Source organism: Notamacropus eugenii, chromosome 2 (assembly GCF_028372415.1).
Source record: "Notamacropus eugenii isolate mMacEug1 chromosome 2, mMacEug1.pri_v2, whole genome shotgun sequence".
NCBI classification, from domain to species: domain Eukaryota; kingdom Metazoa; phylum Chordata; class Mammalia; order Diprotodontia; family Macropodidae; genus Notamacropus; species Notamacropus eugenii.
In genome coordinates, this window is record NC_092873.1 from 396564861 (window position 1) to 396585824 (window position 20964).

Consider the following 20964-nt stretch of genomic DNA (forward strand, 5'->3'; position numbering starts at 1 on the left):
TTTTCCCAGCCAGTGACTTGACTTCTGAATATTTTCTTCACACCCAATTTGCCTCCAGATCCTCCCAGTCCGCTGCTTAGGGTCTGAGATTCAAATGCTGCTTCCCAGCCTCAGGGCTTTGGGTGGGGGCAGGGCTGCTAGTCAGTGTGAGATTAAGTTCAGGTGCTCAGGTGGGGGCAGGGCCTCCTCTCAGGCTCAGTTCCCTCAGGGGGTTTATGCAAAGACCTTCAAAAATGGATCCAGGCTCCTGCCTGCTTGGGGAGCCCTGGTCTGCCGCTGCCTCAGCTGCTGCCTCCCGAGGGGGCCTGAGTTATGGGGGCACTCCACTCCCCTCTCGACCTGCCAAAGAGACACTCTCACTGACCCCCGTCACCTGTGGGTGGAGGGACCCGCGCGGCCGCTAGAGATTCTGTCCCTGAAGCCTGCTTGGATCTGCTCCTCTCGGTGCCAGGCGGCCACGGCAGGGCTGGGCTGGACTCAGCATCCGCAGTGCGACGGACCTTTTGTGAGAGGTTTGCAGGGCTCTCTGGAACAGAAATCTCCTCCACTCCACTGTTCTGTGGCTTCTGCTGCTCCAGAATTCGCCAGGGGTTCTTTTTTACAGATATTCTGTGGGTTGTGGGTTCAGAGCTATGTGTATGTGCGTCTTTCTACTCTGCCATCTTGGCTCCGCCCCCACTGATACTCTTTCTTGGCTTTAGCATCTACTTTCTCATAAATTTTCTGGTGAGGATCAAATGAGATTAACATACCATTTTATATAAATGCTACCTCTTATTTTTGTTTCACTTTAGTTATCTCTTGAGTGTGTTCCAGCTTTCTTTTTTATATGGGATCCTCTAGCAGGTGACTGGCTAAGGGGTGTGATTTCTTATGGGCCATGGAAATCTGTGCTGAACTTTTCTGATTCTGTCTCCCCTCTCCCCTACACTCCCAAAAGGCTTCTCTCTGATAGATTTATTTCAAAACATGGATGTATCTTCTTTGCTGTGGATCCTTTCACCAAGGGTACAGATCACAGCCCATTCATTCTGTGGGACTTTTGACCATATTGTTTCCTAGTTCCTCAGCTTTGCGTAGCTCTCCCTCCCTTAAATCCAATTCACTTGCAAGGCATGACATCACCTTCCTGATATCACAGTCCTCTTTGAGAAGAAAACACAAAGGACAGCAAACAACGAACTACAAGTTCACCCTACCCTTCAATTCCTTGGGGCCTTCTAGTGGTTCTGTTGCCATCTGGTGGGTACCCATGCAGCACTGAGTTGTGTGTCAGTTATTCCTAGTTTATACTTCAAGTCTGTTCACCTTTTTGTAGTCACATATGTCTCTGATGACATCATTTATGTTGCTTCATAGGCAATTCTTGCCTGGTAATGCGTTGCAGCCTACTCACAGTTACCGTATCTCTCTCCATTAAAGAAAAGTTATCTGTATTGATGGATTTATTAAGCACTTACTGTATCCCAGGCAATGGCACAGCAAATTGCTGAGGATACAATTATAAGACAGTTTCTCCCCTGGGAGAGCTTACATTCTAATGATAGAAGACAGCCCAAGTCCTAAGAAGCTAGACAGGAGGGAAACAAAGCGTGGCTTCCCTGGTTGTGTCGCACTCATTTCTGAATGAATATACCTGCCCCTTCCTCCATTCCCTATCAAGTTGATCTTTGAGAGAAAGATTAATAGAGAAAAGAAGCAATTTAGCAAAGTGCTGCCTGTCTTATAGGGAAAGAAACTGAGGCCTAGAGAGAGATGAAGGGAATTGCTCACCCACAGATAGTAAACATCTGAGCTGAGATTCAAACCCAACACTTTCCTGACTCCAAGTTCAAGACAACTTACTTGCTTTTTTTAATGAAAAAAATCACTTGAATTAAGGTGCTAGCTCCTTGTACTTTGTTATTTCTTCATCATTATTATTGATGATGAATATTTAGCTTTGAAGGAAAAAGCTAAAATGAGAAACTCAGTGTCTGTCCTTAAGGAAATTGCAAGTTCAGCAGGGAGATAAACTATGCACATAAATAATTATAATATTAGCTAAAATATGGTGAGTGCTTTGGAGAGTTCCAGAGTGGGATGAGAGACTGGAGGAGAGAGAAGAGAAAATACCTGATCCTAGATGGAAGTACAGGACTTTTAAAATATACCATATAGAGATGTGGGAACAATCCATTCCAGACATGGAAGAGGGTGCATGAAAAAGGCACAGAAGCCAGGAGAGGGTAGGGTAGGATTAGGGAACAGAGAGTAGCCCAAATGGAATGAGGAGATGGAGTATGTGAATGAAAATTAGGAATCTGATATATATTCTCTGCTCAAAATTCTTTAATGATTCTCCATTTGCCATCCTAATAATGATCAATTTAGAGTCCTGTGTTTGATGTTGAAGATCCTCTTCAATATGGCACCCTCTACCTTTCTGGGTTTATTTCCTGTACACATTCTACACTCTTGAACTGTCTTTCTTGTCTTGTGTCCCTCCACACATTCCTTGTTCTAGCCAAACAGCACTTGATGTGCTATCATTCTACTGTCTTTGCTTCGGCTAATGCCTTTTTCCGGAATGTCTTTATATGCTGATGAATACTTGTTCAGTCATTTAAGCCAACCTAAATGCCAGTCCTCCAGGAATCCATAAGTGTTTATAAAGTGCATTTAGGGTCATTGGTAATACATAGAGAAAAAGAAAACAGATTTCTCTCAAGGAATTTACATTTTATTGGATTCCTCTTGATCCCTTTGCAGAACCAGACATGGGACTACTATGTGGCCAAACCAGATAAAAATGAAATTGGGAAATATTTACCAATAAAACAATTTTCAAAATATGATGAAATGTAGATAATGTTATTTTTTCTAAGTCAGTATGTTCCCACAAAGATCTTTTGGGGGGTTTATTGGGCCTTGTTTTTATTTGAGTTTGACACTACTGCTCTTTATCATAACATCAAAACATATTTATCTCCGTAGTATATGGTATATCTTTTTGTTTATGTAAGTATTTAATAAATGTTGAGAGTGTTATTTTAAACTAGAAAGGCATATTGGAGGCAGGTGATGGCGGACCTTGAATTCTAGGTAAGACTGTATTTCTTGGGTGGTACAGGACCATTAAAGGTTTTTGGATGGGGAGGCACCTGATAAAACCTACATTTAAGGTATACATGATATTCTGATGTGAAATGCAGGCCTGTAATCTCTTATTTTGTTTTCCACCAGCCTTGGATTAAACTGTGCTTTAGGTGCCCTGGAAATGAGACCTTTCATTGAAACAATTGGCAAGTGTACAACAGCGTATGTCCTCTGTTATCCCAATGCAGGTATGTGTTTTAATCGGTACCTGTACATACAGGTAGTTTAATGAGAGACAGAAAAGCAAAGGGGCTAGTCTGGCTTTGAAGTTAGAAATGTCATTTGCATGGTCTAGTCCAGTTGTGCCCTTTAAGAAGCTCAAGCTATTGACTATGTTGAAGAAACATGGAAAATCACCATAAAACTGCCCAAATGGGTATGGCTTCCAGAAACAAAACTCAGCAATAGAGAGATCACCCTTGCTTACCCTTCTGTGTGCTAATGGAACAATAGTCTCTCCTTTTTCCTTTCTTTTATAAAAAAGCAAAACTATATTTATTTCTCAAGTTTCAGGTTTGTTTTTGTCTTGTTTGTTTTTGGGGCTAACCATAAGTTGTCAGTGTGTGCCTTGTATTTACATACCCTTTAGCCAGCTCCTAAATAGTTAAGAATTGGCTAATAGATAGTCATTTTGGGTACAAGTTTATTTTGTAGACTCAGAGGATGGACATTATAGTTGGAAACTCACACAATCCAACTCTCTTGTTTTGTAGGAAATTCTGCTTTGATGAGCTATTAAAAAAAAAAATGAAATTTTTTAGACCCACCTGGTCCTTAGATCCTTTTTAAATCTACAGATTTTTTTTTTAGTTTTATTTCTTACTAGGGGTAAGAGAACTCAGAGTTTGCAGAAGAAAATAATAAATGACACCTGGAAGCAGATAGTTAGAGGCCAAATTTGTACTTGGGGAGATTTAATTGAAATAAAACTAATGAGTTTTTATTTATTTGCAAAATAGCAGATGCTCATTAGTTCAGAACAGACACTGTGATTTCCCTCCCCCCCAAACAGCTGTGGAACAATACAGCTGTCATTTTGAAAGAATAATTTCCAGGAAGGGGGAGAAGAGACCAATACCTTTTTCTCTGCTTGAAGTTTTTTTTTTTTTCTAGACTTTCCTTGAACTTTTCATTTCCTGGGATGAAAACAGGAAATAAAATTCTTTTCTTTCTTTTTTAGTGTGACATGTCTTTATATATTTTTTAAATATTAATGGCATACTTTCATGCTTACGTGGCTTCCCCCAAAATAATTACTGTTGTAGTCAGGGAGACTTTTTTATTTTCTCATTTAGAGCTTTTAGAGTGGCAGTGTGTTGCTTATGTGTAGGTTAAAAAATTTATTGATATCTTTCATTTCTATATCACCCACATTTCGCCATGTATCCTATTCCTATCACCTTTCAGAGAGCCATCTCCTATAACAAGGATTGAAAAAGAGAAAAACAGAACAATATATGTAGCATTCCATACATACACTTCCCCAGCTTCTTCAAAGAAAGTAAAGAGGTGCATTCTCATCTCTCTGGACCACCATTTTTATAGCATTCCATTTTAGTTCTTCTTCTTATTTTTAATTTTCCATTTCCATTGTGATGGTCTTTGTGTACATTATTTTGCTGGCTTAGCTTATTTCACTTTGTATTAGTTAATATGATTATTGTGATCGTATCTAATGCATTTTCTCTGTATTCATGAATATTGTTTCTTATTGCACCATAACATTCGTTGACAGTCATGTACCACATATTTTGCTTAACTGTTATTTGGCCATCAATGAGCATCTGATTAATTTCCAGTGCTTCTCTACTACAAACAGTTGCTATAAATATTTTGGTATAGATGGAGCCTTTTTTTTTTTTGATCGTGAACCTTCTTAGGGTATATACCTAGCAGTGGGGTCTCGAGTCAAAGGATATGAATATTTTAGTCTTTTCAAGTATATCGTAATATTCAATTTAAAAATGTTGCTCTAGGTCTTCCCAATACCTTTGGCGAGTATGATGAAACACCTGAAATGACTGCCATGCACATAAAGGTCTGGAATTTTCCTTAAATTTTCGATTCTTAGGGGTCATATACTGTTAGAGCTGGAAGGAATCTTAGAGGGTATCTAGTCAAACTTCCTCATTGACAGATGGAGAAACTGAGACCCAGAAAAGTTCGCTGGCATGTCGATAACTAGGTAGTGACAGATCTAGAAACAGAAAGAAATTTTCCCAAGTGTTAGGACCATACCAGGTCCTCTCTCAGTGAAATTATTTTCTTTTTCCCTTTGAGTCAGTATTTATTAAGCAGCTGCTGCATGTAGGACTCTCTGCTTAGTGCTGGAGATAGAAAAAAGGAAACCAATACAAATGGTAGTCTTTGAGCCTTGTGTGGGGCATTGAGAGGTTAAGAAATGTGCCCCTGGTCACACAGGTCTGCAGCTGAGTTCTTTGAGAGCAGAGTCTGTTCTCCATTTGTATCCCCAGCCTTAGCTTTGTGTCTTGGATGTAGTAACTGATGCTTAATAAATATTAATTGACTAATCTTTCTGACTCCAAGGCCTGCTCTCTGACTGAAGTCTGGATGTTAACGTTAAAGTATTTTAGTGGGAGCAAATGTGGCTGTAGAGGTTAGGTGATTTGCTTAGAACCATGTAGTCAGAATGTGGCAGAGGTTGTGGAATTTGAATGCAGGTCTCCTGGACTCCAGATTTCTCTCCATAATGCCATGCTGAAAAATTGTTCATTTCAGCTTGGGGAGAGGCATTTATAAAAGCAACAGCTTTGTTAAAAACGAACAAATACAAAGCTTGGATTAGGAAGTATTGCTGAGTCCGGGTACTAAGCTCACTTCTTAAAGGAGACACCTATTAGACAGGCAAGGAAGAGAACATGTCTTCTTTCCCTGTACTATGGTCTTTGCCTGTTAAAGAACTTCCTATGGGGAAGGCAGCCCAGACAGGGATATTAGGATAAAATATTTTGTGATCTGTTGTTGTAATAAATGGTTTTTATATAAGAAGTTCTTTTTTCTGTCTAAGCCTGCTCACTGTAGGTTTAAAAAATTATTGGGATGGAATAGCAGGGTAATTTCTCACGGCAGTTTTTTTGGGTACTGCAGCAGATTTCAAATAACCCTGGCTCTCCTCCACTTTCAAAATCAGATGGGAAGCATCTGTGTTAGCATTTAACCGTAGTTAAATACTTAAGTGGTTCTTCTTTGAACCTTCTTTAGAGCATTCTGCCTAGAAATTCAGCAGGTGGAGGCTCTATTTTTGAGCCTGTTAGATTGATGGGGGAATTCTGGAATTCAAAGTAACTATTCACATTTTCTACCTCTGTCTACAGAACTTTGCATTGGATGGTTTGGTCAATGTTGTAGGTGGTTGTTGTGGTACCACGCCAGCTCATATCAGGTAAGGTGATCCATGATTCTTTCTCAGAGAGGAAAATGTCATTTTTTGTAGGGGAAGAACTATGATTTAATGAAGAATACTTTCATAGAAAGAAGAGGGAGGCCTGTCCTCTGAAGGACAACAAGGTTTTTCAGAAACAATTTAAATTCCTTTTTTTGTGTGTGGGAGAGGGTAATTATAATAGCTCATATTTACATAGTATTTTATAGGTTCCTAAGTGTTTTCCTCACAATAGCCCAATGAAATTGATAGTAAAAGTATTATTATTTTATTCATAAAGAAATTGGGGCTCACAGAGATTAAGTGACTTGCTATGTCTGGTAAAGGAGTAGAGCTATATCATGAACCCAGGGCTTCTGATTCCCAAGTCCAATGTTCTTTACAATATAACAGGCAAATAAACTGAATTGAACATTCTTGTTTGTCCTAGCATGTCCATTGGCTAGGTTTGTGGTCTTGAGTTAGCCAATTCAGCTAAATCTGTTTCCTCATATGATAAATGTTTATGCTTGGTACTCAGCTTATTTCTCTTTGCTTCTGGAGTGTGGGTAAAATTTTTAATGAATTGCATTTTTCAAACGCTTCAGTTTTTTCTCTTTAGGTAGCATAGATTTGACTACACATACGTGCGCACACACACACACACACATCCCATGTATGTCCCATTATTTGAATTACAAGCTATTTCATTTTGCTTTCCATTTATTCTTTATATGTGTCTTAGTTTTGTTCCCATTTAAAAAAATGATCTCACAGAACTTTATATACCATATGCACACTCTTCTGAGAATGCAGGGGAAAGGCTTTAAGTAGGAAATGCCTATTGGTCCTGGAAAATTTGATGGGAGTCATAGAGATAATCACTTGATGGCCTATATGCTTCATTGCTAATACATGCAATTTCAAGAGAAAAGCAAGGAAGGTCTCTACCACTTTGTATGGATCCTTCATGTTGAATTTTTAGGGAACACATTAGTGAGAGTTGTACAGAATGGAAAGGCATGGAGGGCTTGTAATCTGCTTTGTTGCAGTTCATTTGGAATATTGAAGGATTTCAGTCATAGCTAGAAGGACGTGTTTCCTAGTTGATGGAAACCATGATTGTCTGAAGCCTAAAACTACTCTGAAGTTTAAGGTGTTTTAGGAGAAGGTGCATGATGTTAATTTTTTAATCTTTCTGAAAATGATTGTTCACAAACTGTCTTGTGTGTGTTCTTTGCCTTGTTTATAGTGTGTCTAAGTATGTCCTTTAGTCTAGCCTAAACAATTTCTTACTGGTAAGCCAGTAGCTTATAGTCTTTTGCTTTGTGGAAAGAAGTAAAAAAAACACACACAACAATTTGTCTGGGGCTGTTTGCCTTTTTTTATTACATTTTGCCTTATTTATTACATTTTTTACCCAGTATTATTCCCTCCCCACTACAGTCATATTGAACTGTCCCATACAACTAGTCAACAAGCTTTTGATAAGTGCTTATTATTTGCGCTGGGACTGTGTTAGGTGCTAGGGATACAAAGAAGGCAAAAACATGGCTCTTGCCCTGTAGAAACTCACATTCTAATGGGGGAGAAAAACAACATACAAATAATTATATATTAGATACATATGCAGAGAAAATGAAAAATAATCTTGGAGTGAAGAAGGCACTAGCAGTGGAGATGTGGGAATTGTGGCAGACCTAGAAAGACCTTATTCTTTTATATCTAGGTCATGTATGCATTTTGATACATACATATTTGTGTCTGATGGTAACCATCTTTTAAAAGAAATGAGTCACAAGACAGAAGTTTAGGGGGAATGTATTCTAGATCTGGGGAATGAATAGTGAAAAGGTATGGTGTAGAGAGATGGAGTTGGCCTGTGAAAGTAACAGCAAGAACACTTGTGTCACTAGAATAACAGGTAAGAAGACTGGAAAGGTAGGAAAGAGCCAGGTTCTGAAGGGCTTTAAAAGCCAACCAGAATTTTGTATTTGATTCTAGAAGTTGTAAGGAATCATTAGAGTTTTATTAAGTCAGGGGAGAGGATGGTGTGATGTGGTCAGTCCTGTGCTTTAGGACGGTCACTTGGAGAGCTGAATGGAGGAGAAGGAGACTTGAAGCAAGGGGACCAGTTAGAAGGTGAATGCAGTGATCCATGTAAGATGTGATGGGACTTGTACCAGGATGACAGCTGTGTCACCTTCTCTTCCAGAAAGGTGATGTATACTATAGGTGTGATGAAAGTAGAAAAGAGAAGACTTTGGCAGTAGATTTGGATGTATGGGGTGAATGAAAACAGGAGTTTAGGATATATCCCCTAAGATGTGAGGTTGGGTGAATGGGAGATGGTGCTCTTGACAGTAATAGGGAAATTCAGAAAAGGTGGAGTTTTTGAGAAAAGATAAAGAGTTCTGTTATAGATACATTGAATTTTAAAATGTCTATAGAATCCAGTTTGAGGTGTCTAAGAGGCAGCTAGTGATGTGATACTGCTTCTTAGGACAGGATGGGACTAGACACATAGAACAGTTAAACAAATCAGTCAACACAGCTATTGTGTGTAAAAGCCAGTGCAGAATTTTATATCTGTAGCTCTTTACACCCAGAACCTTTGGATTTGAAACTCAGCTCTACCAGCTCTGTACCTCTGCCATGGAGGAGAACATTTTGGTTTGTTATCTGTTCTCTGGAGCCAATGGGATATGATTGGATATGGTTGTCTTTCACTGTTGGCATTTATTGATGTCATTATAGTCATTCTGCCTTCTTCCCTTCTGGAATTGCCTTTCATCCACTTTGTATGTATCTTGTATCTACCTAGTTATTTATATGTTGTCATAGATGTGTTCTCTAATTGTCCCTAGAATGTGAACTGCTTGAGTGCAGGGACTGATTTTGCTTTTCTTTGTATTTCCAGCGCACAGTGCCTGGTACATAGTAAAAGCTTAATAAGTTCTTTTCGATTGACAAACTGATTCTACCTATTCCCTGCATCGGTTCATGTAGGTCTCCTCATACTTTTCGGAATTCTTAATATTCTTAATTTAATTTAATAATTCATAATTTCTTGCAGCTCAGTGATACTCCATTACATTCATTTACTATAATTTGTTTGACTATTTCCAGTTTTATTGCCACAAAAAATGCCATTATGAATGTTTTGGTATACATGCAACCTGACCTCTATGTCTGTATTTGACCTCCTTGGGAGTTGTATGTGCAGTAGTAGGATAGCTGGGTTAAAGGATGTGCACAGTCTCAAATAAATTAAGAAAAGTCTGTTATCAGTTGCATGATTTGTTACGAATTTTAAATTGGAAATCCAGGCACATGTATAGTGAGTGCCCAGCAAACTGTGGCCATGTGAATAAAAGTTATTTGTGACTTCTCTGTTTAAATCTATAAAAGATTTATGAATGATTTTCTGTTTTACTGAACAAATTAAAAGGCAAGATCATTGTTGAAAATTCAGAATTAGGCGCATAATCAGTTGCACAGTTGTGTTAAGTAGATTAAATTTTATAGCTAAAAATTAATTTAAGCTTCTCTTAAGTTGACAAGTCTAGTGCTTTTGTTTTGTTTTTCATCTCAGGGAAATTGCAGAAGCTGTGAAAAATTGTAAACCTAGAGTTCCCCCTGCAGCTGTTTTTGAAGGGTATATGATGCTGTCAGGTAAGTGACTTTTATGATTTCATAGATCGGTGATTTATTCCAGTATATGTGTTCATTTCATGCCTGTGTTGAATGGAAATTGTTCATAGATCCAAAGAAAAAGCTATCCTTTTATAACAGCAGTTTCTACCTGGTAGTCACTTATCTTTGGGTGGGACATAAAGACCACGTAAGGTACATACCTTGAATGCTGAACTGGAAAATCTGGCCAGATATTAACTAGGTTTCACTCAGTGACTGGATTGCCACAGTACAAATTTAGCTTTCAGACCAAGTCCAAGACTTCAAACTGACCAGAGCCAGGTGCTCATGGCCTACCTGCAACTTGTGGTCCAGATTTGAGTTATTTACTTTCATAATCCTTCAAAGCCCTTAAGCTCATCAGTTCCTCATCTTTTGGGGAAAGAAGTAATAAGAATTGCTTGTAGAGGCAACTTGGCAGGGCTAGAAAGAGCACTGGGTTTGGGGTCAGAGAGTCTGGATTTGAACCCATCTCTACTATTCTCTGATTACATGACCTTAACTTTTTTAGATGTTAGTTTCCTTATCTTTAACGTGGGGGTGTTGGATTAGCTGATCTCTCAAGTCCCTTCTGTGGTCCTGTGATCATATATCTATCCCATTAAAGTTCACCAAGTGCTTTTATCATAGCAGCTGTGTGATGTTATAATAACACAGGTGTTATTTAATGAGGCTAGAATTTCATATTTAGATATATTTGGTAAAAGATAAATTCTTTGAAGGCAAGGACTGTTTCATTGGTTGTCTTCATCTCCCTAATACCTAATAGGATATGGCACATAAGGATAAGGATAGGGACTGGACCTGGAATTTTATTGAGCAGGGGAACTCCCAGAGAAGGAAACTCCCCCTGACACTACCAGAAGCAGGTTGGCATCTTCTCTGAAACTTGTCGTCTTGGAGAGTGCCCCAGAGCACTGAGAAGTCTTGCCAGAGACTTGCCCAGAGTCACACAGCCAGGGTGTGACATTTGAATCCAGACTAGTCTTTTAACTCGGGTCTTCCGGACCCCAAGGCCAGCCTGTATCTACTTATGCCATGGAAATGCATAGGGAGAGCTTAATTAATTCGTGTTGATCAATTGATAAAGGAGTAAACCAATACTCAAGGAAACTTCCATGATTAATAAATGGTAGATCATCATTTAAAATCTCATTAATTTGTGAGATATTTTGATTTCTTCTCTTACTTTGTCAGATGAAATTAAAAAAAAACCAAACCAAACATTATAATAGAAGAGGGGATTTAAACTCAAGTAGTCTGATTCTAGGACCAGTGCTTTCCCCCTACTACTAGACTGGCTGCTGCCTCTTGAGGCAGTTTCAGAACAATTGGGGGTTGATTCAGACAAACCCGCTACAGTGTGTCTGTGGAATTGGAGACAGGTAAAGAGATGACTGTATCTCCCCATGCAAGAATGTTCAAGAGAGAAGAAGAGGTGGTTATCAATGACTAACTTTTAATTATGAGCAGATGTATCTTCCTAGGATTTTTTTTTAACAACTTCTAACATAAGGACTTTTGAAGGATGAGTTTAAGGGGGAAAAAAAGGAACTAAAATAAGACATGACCAGATCATAGGAATTGCATGAAAAAGAAAAACTTTGAAATCTAGTCCTGGGTCCACCAAATATTTTGCTTTTCAGAAGACCTACTTGAGCAGAATGCTATATACATTAAACAGAAGTAAGACATCATGTAGACAGGATAACTATGGTGTACCTGTACTTGTCACTGACAATTAATTTAAACAATTAAAACAATTTTAAAATCTCTCTGAAGTGAAATAATTTAGTTTTTTATATTACCTTAACATTAACCTTAACAGTTTAAAAATTAAAAAGCTTTTTGTGGTGCTTTAATTCATATGAAATAAAATCTGTGTGGTTGCAGAGCTTATATGCAGTTTTTTATCTGTGCTGGTGTCGAGAAGGCAAGACTGACAGAAAAGGAGAAGTCAGCTTGAAATGGGAGGAAGGATGTGTTTATCAAATGTCTGCACTGTGTCAGGCAGTGTGCTAAGCACTTTACAAACATTACCTCATTTGATCCCTCACAACAACCCTTGGAAATAGGTCCTATTATTATCCCCATTTACAGTTGAGGAAACTGAGATGGACGGAGGTTAAGTGACTTGCCCAGCATTATACAGAGGACAGATTTGAACTCAAGGCTTCCTGACTCCAGTCTCAGTGCTCTATCCAGTGTGCTGTTATCTTCAATTCAGTTCAGTGAACATTTATTAAGTGCCTACTCTGTGCCAGGCACTGCACTAAATGCTGGAGATCCAAAAGGGAAAGACAACTCCTGCCCTCAGGGAGCGTCCAGTCTGACAGATAAAGACACTACACTAAAGGAAGCCAGGGGTGAGGAGGTGTGGGGAGGGGGAAGATTGGCATCAGGAGGTACTTGGCATGAGAGCTGCCGAGTACCAAAAGCTGAGTCAGTCTGCATGGAGATGAGACTTTAGATGGTCATTTTCTTGAAGTCTTCTATAACAGAAACCAAAGCAGGACTGCTGTTGGAAAATGAAGAATTGGCAGCCAGCTGCTATGGGGCAGTCCTTTGCTCCTTTTTGCTCCCAAAAGGCTGAGGGGCAGGGGAGCATTTGAAAGACCTCAAAATGAAATACTGGTCTTAACTGAGGCCACAAATTAAATTCTTCTGCCTGCTGGTCATGGCATAGGGAGTGAACTATTTATTTATATCATTGACTTTATTTAGGGCAGCTAGGTGATGCAGTGGATAGAATGCCAGGCCTGAAGGCAGGAAGACTTGTATTAGTAGGTTCAGATCTGCCTGCAGATACTTACTAGCTGTGTGACCTTGGGCAACTCACTTAACCCTGTTTGCCTCAGTTTCTTGTATGTAAAATGAGCTGGAGAAAGAAATGGCAAACCACTCCAGTATCTTTGTCCAAAAAACCCAAATGGGGTCACAGAGAGTTGGACACGACTGAACAGCAAAGTAAACATTCATTTTATTTAATTTAGGTAATTAAAAAAAACTAAACCTGTGTGACTTCATCCGTATAGGAAGGTCTTGGATGAAGAACTTCCTCAGCCAACAGAGAGAAAAAGCAACACGTTCTCTTTTCCTAGTCTTAGGTAATTGCTCAGACTCACCTAGCCAGCAGAGATCAGAGGTGGAACTTAAAACCAGATGCCCCTGCCACTAGCCTGCCTTCCCCTGTGGTACTGTGACTGCTAATAGTTAAAATTTAGGTAGTGCTTACCATGCTCCAAGCAGTGTGCTGAGTGCTTTAGGTTAAGTGATAGCTAGTAAGTGTCTGAGGCTGGATTTGAACTCAGGTCTGCTTGACTCCTGGCTTGGTGCTGTGCCACCTCCCTAACTGTCAGCACGTGTCATGATGTTCTTTATACATCATTAATAATAATAGCTGACACATAGCGTTTAATATGTGCCAGGTACTATGCTAAGTGCTTTACAGTGATCTCATTTGATCTTCACAACACTAGGAGGTAGGTGCAATTATTATCCCTATTTTACAGGTGAGGAAACTGAGGCAAATAGCTTAAGTGACTTTCCCAAGGTCACATATCTAGTAATTTTCTGAGGCAGGATTGACCTGGCACTCTACCCATGGAGCTGCCTAGCCTGCCCCACGTAATGTGCCATGACATTGTCTATTCATCGTTATTCCAAGACTTTATATATAAAAACAAGGGGGTCTTTTGCCTCCAATTTCAGCTTCATGTGTTATTTCTGATTGCTCTCAAAATGACTCTGAAGCAGATTAAAAAATGAAATCTCAGCCTCTTCCATCTTGCTCTTTTGTAAATCATGAGCAAGACAGGCTGTTTTGTATCCAGTTTCCATCCCATTCATAATAGATTAGAAGTACTGTGTCTGAAATGCTTTTAGGGAGATCACTTAGAAATTCTTTACAGTTTAAGCTTTGGCATCCTCACTTGCCTTTCCTGCAAATTTTGAGGTCAGTCAAAGGGTCAGGCACAACAGGAGACTGCTGGAGATGGGATAGAATCCGTGGGGGAGTAAGACCAAGAGGAAGGTAGGGTGGAGAGTTGGAAACAGGAAGAGATGATCTTGTTTTTGTCCGCCATTTTCCTCACGTGAACTTGGGAGGTGAAGTAAAAAACACCTGGCCCTCATACTCCCATCCTTGTACTTGCTTTCTCCATCTCCCATCCAACCAAGTCTCTGAAAGAAAAAAAAGTTTCATTTGGTCTCCTAAAGTGGAAAGAGCTGCAATTCTGTTTGAAGGATCTAAATTCAATACCAACTTGGCAGTTTACTAGCTATGTGACCATAGACAAGTCTCCTAACCTTGTACCTCCATTTCCTCATTTACAGAATGAGAGGGGTGAGATTAGGTGATCTTTAAGGGCCATTCCATATTTGAACTCTTCTGCTCACAGGCTTCTACTACTGAGGCATTGTTAGAACTAAATAATTCACTGAAAAGGTAGAAGTAGAGATGGTCTCACAGTAATCACCATAACAACATTTTTTTTAATGATGCATTTAATTTTTTCTAAAATATTTTCCTGTTTTATCACCCAGTTGCTCTGTGAGTTATGTTGGGAAGATATTATTATCCCCATTTAATAGTTAAGGAGTTGAGTTAGAATAAAGGTCATCTCTGGATGCCTTGTCCACATGATTTCCTACTTAATAGTGCTGCCAAGGACAAGTAGGTAATCGTGTATTCTTTCCCTATAGATTCTGAGATATCTTAGTCATAACCCTAAGTTTTATCTTAGTAAAATGTCCTCAGCAGAATGAGATGTAAAATCTCTTTGTCCATTTGGTTTCCAGTTTTTAATAATTGGGAAGAATTATGAATTAATTGTTCTGCCACCATCTTTCTTCATCCTCCATAATTTTCATCAAGTAATTGCTTATAGGTCTTCCATATGTCTCAGTTAAGAAAAGAGTTTGGAAAAAGACTCAGAAGTATTCATCTTAGGCTATGCTTTTTACTCTGAGTCTTTAGATATGTGTATAGCAACCAGGGAAAGATGGCCCCATCATCTCCTTTCTCTCATAGTTGCTTTGCAATGTAGTTTAATTCAGCAAGCACTTAATTAGCACCTCCTGTGTGCTAGGCACTGTGCTGGGTTCTGAGATACAGAGACAAAAATGAAAACATCCCGGCCCTCAAGAAACCTATGTTCTACTAGTTCGAAATAAGATGCACGCAGATAAGCAAATACGAAATATATGTACAGTAAACAAGTACTTTCAGGGAAGGAGGAAGCACTAACGAGGCTTTGTGTAGGAAGTTTCTTAAGGATTGCCAAAAGACAGAAGTGTGGAGGGAAAGCATTCCAGGTATTCTAGGAACCATTTGTGCAAAGACAGATAGCAAACTGTAGTATGGTGGGATGAGGAATGCAGGTGTATTTCTCTTGTGAATGTATTTGTTTTTAATATCATATCACCTACTTCATGTGTTTTCATGAATATTTCAAAATGCTTCTCCCTTTCAGGACTAGAGCCCTTCAGGATTGGACCATACACCAACTTCGTTAACATTGGTGAACGCTGTAATGTTGCGGGATCAAAGAAGTTTGCTAAACTCATCATGGCAGGAGCTTATGAAGTGAGCATCCTAATAAGATCATTGAGGCATATGCTATTTTGCTAGACAGCATGTAAATTAATCAGCTTTTATCTTTGATATTAGTCATATTGTTGAGTAAATGTAAGAAGAACTGGGCTTACTTTTGAACTTGAAAGTGGAGAGTGGGGGTGGGGGTAGTTATAGGTTAAGCCTCCAGAAATTGAAGTTGCAATTGCTGTTCACCAAAAGCTCCAGGTGAGGCAGTATCAGATAGGTCCATCTTCTGTTTATTTCCCTGCTTTGGGAAGCAGCGGGGGGGGGGGGGGGGGGGGGGGGGTCATAATCAAGGAGAGGTGGAGGGATGGAGAGATGTCCTCCATTTGGGGTTTCTTCTCACCCTTTTTAGGAGTGTGGAAGAGATGAAAGATGGAGGATAATCATTATTTAGACACTTGCTCCATGTTTTCATTTTTGTTGAGAATGCTATTAAGGTTAAAATCATGTCAAAATGAAACTTAAAAATCTAAACTGAAGAGAATTGATATTACAAGTGTGTTACTCTTACTGTTCTCTTTATTTTTCTTTTCCATTCTCTCTGCTCCTCTACTGGTTCACCTTTCATTACTTCAGGCCTATATTACTGTAGTTCCTTCTAATTGATTTCCCTGCTTTTAGTGTCCTCAACTCCAGTTCATCCTGCATGATATACCCGTAGTAATCTTCCTAAAGTGTCAGTTGTGTGTAATGTCACTCTTCCTTGCTTTAAGACTTGAAATGGTTCCCCATTATCCACAAGAAAAAGTCTAGACTTGGCCTTGATTTCTGACTTTAGACTACCTTTCCAGCCTTATCTCCTGTTAGTCCCTAGTACACTAATCTCCTCTTATGCCAGACCCCTCAGTCAACTCACTGCCTTGTCTATTTCTGCCTCTCTACTTCGTGTGTCTCTTGTTTCATCATTAAGCATTTATTAATCACCTACTATTGTCCCAAGTTCTGGGGATATAAAGAAAAGCAAAAGAAAGTCTCTGCTTTCAAGGCAGTCACACTTAAATGTGGATGACAACTTGCAAACAAGCAAGATAAACGGGATAAAATGAAAATAATCTACAGAGGGAGGGCACTACAATTGAGGGAGATTGGGAAAGTCTTCTTGTAGAAGGTGAGATTTTAGCCAGGACTTGCAGAAGGAAGAGATGAGGAAAGAGGAGAGCATTCCAGGCATGAGAGATAGCCAGAAAAACTGCTTAGAGTCAGCACATAGATCATCTTGTTCTAGGAACAGCAAGGAAGCCAGTGTCCTTGGGTCACAGAGTATATGGAGCGTTAAGGTATAAGAAAACTGGAAAGGTCAGGGAGGAGATAGAAGGTTACTACAAAGGTTTTAAAATAACAACCAGAAGGTTTTATATTTGATTTTGTAGTTAATAGGGAACAACTCAAGTTTATTGAGTAACAGTTAAACCTGTGCTTTAGGAAAATCACTTTGACAGTTGAGTGGAGGATGGCCTCTAATGGGGAGAGACTTGTGGCATGATTAACCAGTAGATTATTGCAATGAGGTGATGATGATGATGATTGCAGAGAGGTGACTGTGTCAGAGGAGAGAAGGGGAAATATTTCAGAGATATTACTTGGATATGGGGGTGAGAGATAGCTAGGAGTCAAGGATGATATCTAGGTTGTAAGACTGAGTGACTTGGGAAGATGGTGGTACTCTTGACAATAATAGCTAAGTTTGGTAGAGAAGAGGACTTTGAGAGGAATGACAATTAATTCAGTTTGGATATCTTTAGTTCAAGATGTAATGAGACATCCACTTCAAAATGTCCGCTGCAGCAGGCAGAGTTATACTGGAAGACAAGAGAAAAGTTAGACCTGGAAATAAAAAATGTGCATCCCTTCCCCAGTACACCTTTTCCCATATCCAAATTCTGCTCAACTTTCTAAGATCATACCCTATATCTTCCTTGAGTCCTTCCCTCTTCTGAACTTGAATAGCAGTTATTATTATCACTCGTAAAAATTTTAGAGTGCATCTTCCTACCCAGAGTGGTGCATATTGTCTTATTGTATCCATGATGGATACTCATCTAACTTACTTAAACATTATTAGGGATAGGCTGCTCATTCCTTCCAAGGTAGACCTTCTCATTTTGGGGCAGATATCATTCACAGAAATATAGAATTTTAGAGTTGGAAGGAATGTCCTCTAGTCCAATATGTACCCCAAAGTAGTCCCCACTGTAGCCTACTTGATAAGTCGTCATCCAGTCTTCTTTGAGATCCTCCAGTGAGGGTGGACCAATTACTTTCTGAGGCAGCACATTAAATTTTTAAGCATCTAATTTTTAGGAAGTTTTTCTTGTCATCAAGTGCAAATTTGCCTGTTTATAACATCTGTTCATTCATTGCTCCTCGTTTGTTTTCTGAAGCCAAACAACACAAGTCTAATCTTTCTTCACTATGTTAGCTAACCTTTCACATCCCCTTGTTTTCCCTTTTTTTCTGATCTGCACATTCCTAGTTCCTTCAACCTTTCTTCATAAGACATAGACTTAAGATCTCACTATCCTGATTCTCCTCCTCAGGATGTCCTCTGGCTTATCAGTATTCTTCCTAAACTGTGGCAGCCAGAAATAAATACAGTTCTTCATGTACGCAGCAACCAGTGCAGAGTGCAGAAGGATCTTTTTCTTCTGGGCAGCTTTCTCACCTTGATTATCTTACTAGCTTTTTAGGCTAACATAAAATTGTGCACTCTTATTGAATTCTCATTCTACTGACATCCTCAGATAGTTTTCAGACATGACTGTGTAAAATCGCTTCTCTCATCTTATGGTTGTGAAGACGATTTTTTGAACCCATGTAAAATTTTATATTTATCTCTATTGAATTTTGTCTTAATAGATTCAGCCCAAAGCTCTTACCTGTTGAGATCTTTTTATGGAGTTTGGCATTAGCTATCCCTCCTAGTTATGTCATCTGCAGTTTTGATAAGTATGTTATTTTTTTTAGCTAATTTATTAATAAAAATGTTGCATACCACAGTACCAAGCAGAAATCCCCTCCACTCTCTTGGAGACCAGTAAAGTTAGCCAAGTTTGCATTGAACCATTAACATCTACTATTTGAGTTCACTCATTCAGTCAGTTCCAAAGTCATCTAATTGTCACTGCCTAGGCCATGCCTTTTTGTCCTTTCTATGAGAATAGTATGAGGCATTTTTATCAGATGAATCATTAGACTCTAGTCAGGCTACAAATAATGACAATGTTTTCCTGACTTACTAACTTAGTAACCTTGTGAAAAAAGGAAATAAAGTTCATCTGTCATGGCCTGTTCTTTATGAAGCCATTTTGGCTCATTTTAAATCACTAGCACCTTTTCTCGATGTTCACTGATCATCTCTATTCTAGAAGTTGCCCATTAATCAGTCAGGCTTAGTGGTTTATAATAGTAGCAGTTATAATTTTTGTAGTATTTTCAGTACCAGGTACTATGCTAAGCACTTTATAGTTATTATCCCGTTTGATCCTCACTTTGACTTTGGGAAGTACGTGTTATTATTATTCCTGTTTTACAAATAAGGAATTGAGGCAGACAGAGATAAGTGACTTGCCTAAGGTCACACAACTTGCAAATAGGGTTTGAACTCAGGTCTTTGTGACTCCAGGCTCAGGTTCTATCCACTGGCCACCTCGCTGCCTTCATCTGCTAGGACTTCATTAGTCCAAGTAAAGAATTCCCTGAAGTGGTTGCATTCTTCTGGTTTATGCTACATATTTCCATTGGGCTGGACCAGTTACCATGGTTTACATAGTTATAACTTTGAATGTGTGAATTTGAATATATATGACTACTTCAGGGGGTCCATTATTTGCACTAATTGGGACCTAGCTGTGGTTTGCAGACTCCACTTTCTTTCTTTGGGACATTTCTGCTTTTTCTCTTGGAAGATATTTTCTCTTCCCTACAGTCTTTCAGATAGTGTCAACAGTCATAGCTCCTAATTTTTTCACTATGCAAAGATGTAGTTCTTCTATAATTCATCAGCTAATCACTCTTTTAGGATCTCTTTAGTTATCTTTGTAATTGGTTCTTGTATAGTTATTTTTGTTTTGTCATGTCCATTGCAAAGATCTCTGACAGAACACAGAAGAAAAATTAGTATTGAACAGGTCAGCTTTCTTTCTGTTATCAGATATCATCATCCCATCCAACCTTATGAAATATAGAAATGGTGTATAGTAAGCTCTGAAGACAATAGGGTATAAACTCATCATTGGAGGCTGGCTCTCTCCAGCCCTGCTCTCCCACTTCAACAGGTCTAAGTTCCCAGAGATAGACCACCACCACCAAGGATCTGAGGATAATACTGTGATTGAAAGAAATATACTTCCTCCACCTCCCACTCTAGTTCTTGAGCCATAACCTAATCTGTTTTTGCCTGCCCAAACAGACTCTCCCAAGATAACATATCCTCATGGTGTATTTATTTATGTATTAATGTGTGTATATAATCAGTTCTCATAATATTGCCTTTCTTGGGTCTTAAACATAAACATTTTCTTAATAACAAAGAATAAGACATAGGTACCATAAATAATAGGTGTCTAGGTGGCATAGTGGATAGAACTCTTGGTTTGGTATCAGGAAGACTTATTTTCACGAGTTCGAATGCAGCCTCAGATACTTACTAGCTATGTGACCCTAGGCAAGTCATTCATTCAGTTTACCTCAATTTCCTCATCTGTAAAATGAGCTGGAGAAGGAAATGGCAAACCACTCCACTGTCTTTCCCCAAAAAACAAACCCCCAAAGAGTTGAACATGGCTGAATAAGAAGTATTATTACTAGCTAGCTAGCATGTATAAAAAGATTTGCCAAAGGCAGCCCCAGAGAGCAGCAGGCATTTTTGGAGAAAAGCTTTACCTGTTTTCACCTCCAGGTGGTGCTAAAGGGCACTAGTTGTCATCGGAGCTTTAAGCAGGTGAAGTCAGTGAATGGCAGAGAGAAAACTCTGAAGTTCTCAGTGGACTCCTCCATCTCTTTGATATCCTTTACACTGTTTCTTTCCACTCACATTTATGCATCACCACATCCCAAAGACAAGTTCCAGGTCCTCACATTTATACCAACTATAATTTTCTTTGCAGACCTTTCCATATCCTGTCTAAAAGTCATATTTCTTTACATA

At 39.0% G+C, this 20964-nt stretch overlaps 1 protein-coding gene across 3 annotated transcripts in view; it reads left to right on the top strand.

Moving 5' to 3' along the window:
* MTR (5-methyltetrahydrofolate-homocysteine methyltransferase) overlaps positions 1–20964 on the top strand; it is a 132421-nt gene that overhangs the window by 37346 nt on the left and 74111 nt on the right. For all 3 annotated transcript variants that reach the window (XM_072647559.1, XM_072647561.1, XM_072647560.1), the window contains 5 exons: positions 3226–3326; positions 5115–5176; positions 6474–6541; positions 10116–10195; positions 15691–15803. In XM_072647559.1, the coding sequence (XP_072503660.1) occupies positions 3226–3326; positions 5115–5176; positions 6474–6541; positions 10116–10195; positions 15691–15803 (424 nt within the window). The remainder of the gene's footprint in view (positions 1–3225; positions 3327–5114; positions 5177–6473; positions 6542–10115; positions 10196–15690; positions 15804–20964) is intronic.